At 45.7% G+C, this 7,449-nt stretch overlaps 1 protein-coding gene across 2 annotated transcripts in view; it reads left to right on the top strand.

Annotated features, from left to right (window-relative positions):
• The first annotated feature begins 798 nt into the window (after positions 1-798).
• Positions 799-7,449, top strand: part of LOC124619741 (derlin-1) — a 129,570-nt gene continuing 122,919 nt past the window's right edge. The window contains exons 1-2 of one of the 2 annotated variants that reach the window (XM_047146313.1): positions 799-1,082; positions 1,164-1,357. In XM_047146313.1, the coding sequence (XP_047002269.1) occupies positions 1,205-1,357 (153 nt within the window). In that variant the 5' untranslated portion in view covers positions 799-1,082; positions 1,164-1,204. The remainder of the gene's footprint in view (positions 1,083-1,163; positions 1,358-7,449) is intronic. The other variant, XM_047146312.1, reaches the window with a different exon arrangement.

The raw sequence follows: 7,449 nt of genomic DNA, 5'->3' as shown, positions 1-7,449 counted from the left end.
CAAGGGTAATCATTGTATATGCCACTTATAATTAACGAAGGATTCGATATGACATTGCTTACTTTGTTAAGTTGAAAATATTGTATAGATTGTTGTTACATAGCAGTTTTCAAAAACACTCGCTTTTCTAAAAATACATCATAGCCTATATGTACATCGACTACCAAGAGGTCTGCGAAATGGATGTCAGTTTCTCGAAATTATCACAAAGGTTTACGTTAACTGAATGAACAGGCAGACACAATTGCTTCACAGTCTTCCATAGAATGTTACTCATTAAGCTCACTGATATTACAGAACTAAAACTTGAGCATTGGAATGGCCTTTCTGTCACTTGACATTTCGGAGTTACTAGTAATGGAAAGCGACTGCCTCTCTCATTAACATATTTATCACAAATAATTTGCCGCACGATGCAGAACTCATCGGAAAATAATTTATGAAATCTTTCGGGTTCGTGATTTGTATTTCAGTCAATGAATTAACATGTGACTAACCGCTCCTTTTTTTCAACCAGTCTCCGACCCATTTCCTCTCCTTCGTTGTTTTCTGTTTCTCGCAAGCTATAGCTCGCAGACATGTTTGTGCCATAGCTTTCTTTTGACTGTTCGGCAACTTAACCTTGTAAAATCACGTTGTCAACTGACAATTTTTGTCAATGTTATTGATAGTGTGAGGTCGCTTAAATATATTGAAGGATTGACAAACTAGTATTTTCAATAAATACTGATTGCGTGTAGGCCCCGACAGCACTCGTAAAACCAGATGATGTAGTCGATAGGTGAACTAGTCGACATCAGCCAAAGTTCTGAGAAAGAATATAGTCATGCAATGCTAAGGTGTTTGAGGTTGGTTGGTTAAAGTTGTGTGTACTGTGTAGTGTATAATATGACACGTGTCTACAAATAATTCGTGTGACAGTGTGCACTCCAATAATCAGTCCAGATATGGAAGTTTCATGACATGAGCATTCTTTGTCTACTTATTCGTAAATAAACGTCACAGTGATGAGAGCTGAATAAAATAAGTTTGGAGGGTCCAACGCCAATGGGATTACTTGAAGACATTTAATTATTTTGGAGGTAATGTGAAATGCCAGCGAACTGTATGATTATATACGTTGTAGATAATGGGTCGGAAAAATCGTGCACGCGATATAATAGTGGTTTCTGCGTTTCAGTTTCGTACCTGGCTGCGAAGAAGAATGAGTGATTTAAGTAACTGGTTCTATTCAGTACCAATCTTCACGAGATGGTGGATGACACTGACAACGGGGTTCTCTCTTCTGGGACGCTTTGGATTGCTGAGAGGCATTTATCTCGCCCTACTTTACGAACCTTTCATCCATCGATTTCAGGTTTGGAACATCAAATATGTATCTTGCATAGTTGGTTTGTAACTTGCAGCATTCACAAGCTGTTTAGTGTGTTCTGTATTCCTCCTATTCTGCAGTGTGCACTAAGAGAAAGAGAACAGACACACTTCTTGCATCCTTATTTGAATTGAAATATGGGTTGTGTTGAGACTATCTACAGCGTAGCCTAAAGTAGGCATAAGTGTGGAAGGTGACTGTTTATCAGTTGAAAAAGCGGTATCGAATACTTCAGTTAGACTGAATGTGACCGGTTTAGCTCAGAGTACATTATGCCTATGGATTTTATTCTCTGTAAGATTTCTGGTCAGTTAAGTGGGATTAAAGTGTTTCTTTTATGCCAGTTGGTGGAGGGGAACAGTAATTTTTTTGCACAGACATACTTAACTCAAAAGAAGGCATATTAATAAACGCCATTTCCTCAGAATTAATAACAGAACTTGTGTCTTGAGTGATGAATGGTATTGTGGAATATGCTATACTGAGCAATATTTGACTACTGATGTATTTGTAATGGCTGCCATGGCTTCACATTTTGGTGCATGTATAACAGTTTTGCTGTTAGTTGCCATAGCTGAGTTTAGACGTTCCAGATAATTGCCACAGATATGTTATAGGCATGTTGTTTGTGGCAGCTGTAGCACATTTGCTGCATCACTAATCAAAAAAGGCAACTTGTAATGAATATTCTTCTTATCCAACTTTTCAGTGTTTTGCAGAGTGCGCAATTGTACATTTTCTTATGTTTAAAACAAGTTGCCAGACTTTACAGCATTCTGAATTATTATAATAATCTGACTGAATATTGCACGTTTAGACAGTAATCCATTAAAGATAACTGCGGCTACAAAAAGTGTGTGGTTACTGTCAATATTGACTGCGGGGTCAGCAATGTACAACATGAACAGCAAAGATCGCAACACTCTTCCCTGGCGTATACTTGAAGTTATTTCTTCATTTGTTGATGACACTTTGTCCAAGAAAACAGTGTGCCTTCTGTGCCAAGAAATTCTTATTCCAGTCACAAATGTTTTTGATAACATGTATCATTGTACTTGTGTTAATAATTGTCTGTGTGGCATATAGTCCATTATTTTGTGTAAGTCAAGAAGTACTGCATACATTGATTGCCCTGATCCATTCAAGATCTCCTGTAAGAAAAGCTCAAGTTGGGTCTTGCAGGACTTAAGTTTCCTGAATTGATGCTGCTTTCCATGGGGTGGTCATTCTGTTAGAGATGCCTCATTGCATTTCAGCTCAGTTTATAATTTGAGATTGTACAACAAAAATATGTTGAGGGTATTAGGTGGTAGACTTGTAGATGCCTCTGCCTCCCTCCAGGTATTTGCTGCAGGGTCATAACGGGGGGGGGGGGGGGGGGGGGGGTGTTAACTGAGCTTTAGATTGTGTATAGACTGTGACAGGCTTTCCATTGAGCTTTGGAGCTTTGTTCAATTTGCGCAATTTCTGCTGTTTTCCAATGTCACTGTCAATAATACACTGATGAGCCAAAACTTCATGCCCACTGCACACCATGAGAGTGTATACTGCCTGGTGCTATTGTGAGCATGAGGCATGGTAAGAAACATGTATAATAGGAGCAGAGCCAAGTGGGCTTTTATCCTAGTATTGATAAAGGACACAAATGAGGAAATCACCGACGTAGGAGACTTTGACAAATGGCAGTTTGTCATAGGCCAGTGTCTGTGAAAGAGCACCCTAGAAACAGCAAAGCTGGTTGGCCGTTCTCATGATACTGTTGTGTGTGTCTATGGAAAGTGGTTTCAAGGACAAATCACAACCAATAGCCAACTGGGTGTCAGAGGCCTACACCTATCCACAGAATGTGGAGACCAGAGGCTTGCTTGTTCAGTAAAGCAGGATGGATGGCAGTTTTTCGTAGGTCAGATGACAGAATACAGTGCTGGTACAAGTGTTTTGGAACACATTGTTCACCATGCATTGTAGGATATAGGACTCTGCAGCATACAACCTCTACATGTTCCCTCATTGACCCAATGATATTCACCCCCCCCCCCCCCCCCCCCCCCCTCGGGTCCGGGGGTTAGAAAAGGCCCGAGGTATTCCTGCCTGTCGTAAGAGACAACTAAATGTAGTGTCTCACATTTCGGCGTTTATGTGATGGTCCCCTGTAGGATTTCACCTCCATTTTTCAAAATTTTCGCTAAGAACGAGCCAATTGGGGAAGGGTGCCTTATATGGTACATAGTGTCCATCATGCTCTGAGACCTCTCAGATCCTTTGTCAACGTGGATCTGCACTCCCGCTCATTCTGCAGCTGTTGGGCGAGGTCACCCTCCTGGCTGCGTTTTCCTCCATCCTCTGTGCAGTTTGCTTTCTGCGTTGTTGACGATAATGGACTTCTTAGCTCGTTTGCACCTGATATCCAGCACGGTAGCCAGTCCATTGTTGTGTGGCCACTATGTACCCTTTTGGTTGTAGCCTCCTGACAACACAGGGATCGCTCTGCTGATGCCTGTGCCGTTAACTACCCACATATGCCAAGGAGTAGATGCCCGTCACTCTGGGGCATCGGGACTCCTGCCAATGGCTAACCTGCCAGATGGCCTTTGCTGCGGCTGGGTGGCACCCATAGGGATTGCCCCTGGTCAGAGTGGATGGCATCAGGGCAGATGACACGCCATGAAGTGTAGTTGGTCATCTCTTGCTGGTGGTCAAACACCAGCAGTCTTCTCTAAGCGGACAATGTCTAACTTCAATGCTAAGAAATGTGAACCCAAATCGTTCCTTCCCCCTCCTCCTGGCCACATGATGGGAGAAATGCTAGGCTAAGGATGGCAACAAAGCTTATAACCCCAGTACCCCGTATGTAAGAGAGTTGATAGGGAATCTTTCTTTTCAATGAAACCTAGTTTTTTGTGGAGCATTTAGAGGACAAGTTTGGGGTGGTGAAGGGCTTGTCCAAAATTCGGTCAGGGTCGGTCTTGATTAAAACAGCATCCTCTGCCCAGTTGTGGTTATTACTCGCTTGTGACAAGTTGTTTCCATCACACCCACCATAAGAGCTTAAATATGGTCCAGGGACCTTCTTTTCCAGTCTGAAGATGAGCTGCGGGCCAATTTAGAGCGGCGAGAAGTCCATTTCATCCAGCGCATCCACCGGGGCCCGAGGGATAATCAGGTTGCCATCGGTGTCTTCATCTTGGTTTTTGAGGGTGACAAATTACCCGAGGAGGTCAAGGTGATGGTCTGCCGCTGTGACGTAAAGCCATATATCCCTCTCACTATGCAGTGCTGGAAGTTTGGCCGTATGTCTTCCTGCTGTACTTCCAGTATCACCTGTCGGGATCATGTCCTTCACATCCCAATACTCCATGTGCCCCACCTCCCATCTGTCAACTGTGGAGAGCACCATTCGCCTTACTCGCCAGACTGCAGGGTTCTCCATAAAGAAAGAAAAGTAATGGAATACAAGACCCTGGACCGACTGACCTACACTGAGGCTAAGAGAAAATCTGAGAGGCTACATCCTGCGCATAGGACGCCAGCCTATGCCGCCGCTACGACAACAGTTCTACCATCTTCTGTTCCACCGCATACAGTTGGCTCCGAGCTGTCAGACTCCACCTGCCCCCTTAATGATGGGGGCACTTCCCACTTCCCTCCCTGTTGCTCTTGCACAACCTACCAACCTACTTCAGGAGAATGCCCTCCCCCCCCCCCCCTGTCCCCAACCATCAGGGATGTCAGTCCTCACTTCTCAGCTGAAGAAACGTGAGTCTTCTTTGGCTCCTCTCGATAGGAAGGGATCCCTTGGGTAACTCCCTTCCCAGTGACAAAGATGACACTTGCCAGTGGCTAAAGTTACGACAGTAGCTGGTCGTAGGGCTTCACGGCCCTCCTCAGTCCCTGAGGCTGAATCAGTGAAGCCCTCCCAGCCGGACAAACCTAAGGAGCAGCGAGAGAAACCAGAAATGAAAAAGGACCCCAAAGAACCAAGGCACAGCAGTGGCACCCACATCACCACTACCTACAAGCTCTGTGTCTGAGGATAAGGTGAAGATTCTGGTGTCTGCTGAGAACCTAGATCTCACTGGGCCCTCAGACACAATGGATGTCGATCTCACAGATACTCATCTGGCGGCAGAAGGTGACCCTGAGGTGTAGACTGCCTCATTGAATGTTTCATGCCTTCCCAGTCTCACATCACATAATCCTCCAGTGGAATTGTGGCAGTTTTTTTCGCTACTTGGCTGAGTTATGGCAACTGCTTTCTGCATTGGCCTCCAGGAAACTTGGTTCCTGGCAATGCGGACCCCTTCCCTATGCGGCTATAAGGGTATATTACAGGAACCATAGTGACTATAATAGTGTGTCAGGTGGAGTTTTCGTCTATGTCCTGAACTCAGTCTGTAGTGAACCTGTGCCCCTTCAAGGTCCTCTTGAAGCTGTGGCTGCCAGGATAAGAATGACGCAGGAAATAACTGTCTGCAATGTATATCTTCCTCCAGGTGGTGCAGTACCCCTGAACGTATTGGCTGCACTGATTGATCAACTCCCTAAACCTTTTCTACTTTAGGTCGATTTTAACAACCGTAACCACTTGTGGGGTGGCTCCATGCTTACTGGCAGAGGTAGGGAGGTCAAAAATTTACTGTCACAACTTGACCTCTGTCTCTTAAATACAGGTGCCCCCACACATTTCAGTGTGGCACATGGCACATATTCTGCCATTGATCTGTCGGTTTGCAGTCCTGACCTGCTCCCATCTATCCACTGGAGAGCACTTGATGACCTGTGTGGTAGTGACCACTTCCTCATCTTCCTGTCACTACCCCGGCGTCATGCCCATGGATGCCTGCACAGATGGCTTTAAACAAGGCAGACCAGGAAGTCTTACCTTTGCTGTCGCCGCTGAATCTCCGCCACATGGTGCCATCAATGTTGTTGTCGAGCAGGTCACTACAATAATCGTATCTGCAGTGGAAAACACGCTTCCTCGTTCATATTTCGGGTGCCCCCAGTGAAAAACAGTCCCTTAGTGGTCGCTGGGGCAATTAAAGAGCCTCGGCGAGCTCTACAGCGAGATAAGCGGCACCCTTCCCTAGAGCACCTAATAGCCTTTAAGCAGCTCTGTGCCCGTGTTTGCCAGCTTACTAAACAATGGAAACAGGAGTGTTGAGAGAGGTATGTGTCGATGACTGGGTGCCACACATCACCTTCCCAAGTCTGGACGAAGATCAGACGTCTTTCTGGGTACCAGACCCCATCAGGTGTCCCTGGCATTATCATAAGTGGCATGTTATCTACCAACACAAATGTGATTGCCGAGCACTTTGCTGAAGCCCCTCTGTCTCAGAGAATTACCCCCCCCCCCCCCCCCTCTCCCCCCAGCCTTTCGAACCCTCAAATGGCGGATGGCAAGGAAAGTCCTCTCGTTCACTACATGCCACAGTGAATCCTATAACGCCCCATTTACAGAGTGGGAACTCCTCAGCATCCTTGCACATTGCCCTGACGCAGCTCCTGGGCTGGATTGGATACACAGTTAGATGATTAAACATCTCTCATATGACTACAAGGGACATCTCCTTGTCATCTTCAACTGGATCTGGTGCTATGGGTCTTTCCGTCACAATGGCAGGAGAGCACCATCATTCCGGTGCTCAAACCTGGTGGATAGCTGCCGGCCCATGAGCCTCACCAAATTTCTTTGTAAGCTGCTGGAACGTATATGGTGTGTCGGCGGTTGGGTTGTGTCCTGGAGTCACGTGGTCTACTGGCTCCATGTCAGGGTAGCTTCTGCCAGGGTCACTCTACAACTGATAATCTTGTGTCCCTCGAGTCTGCCATCCGAACAGCGTTTCCACATGCCAGCACCTGGTTGCCGTCTTTTTTGACTTGCATAAAGTATACGACATGACCTGGTGACTTAATTTCCTTGCCACATTGTATGAGTGGTGTCTCCGGGGCCCGCTGTCAATTTTTATCCAAAACTTCCTGTCCCTTTGTACTTTCCGTATCCAAGTTGGTGCCTCCTATAGTTCCCTCTGTATTAAAGAGAATGACATTCCTCAGGGCTCCCTATTGAGTGT

The sequence above is a fragment of the Schistocerca americana genome, chromosome 6 (genome assembly GCF_021461395.2).
Source record: "Schistocerca americana isolate TAMUIC-IGC-003095 chromosome 6, iqSchAmer2.1, whole genome shotgun sequence".
Classification (NCBI taxonomy): domain Eukaryota; kingdom Metazoa; phylum Arthropoda; class Insecta; order Orthoptera; family Acrididae; genus Schistocerca; species Schistocerca americana.
This window is presented reverse-complemented; position numbering and strand designations above follow the sequence as displayed.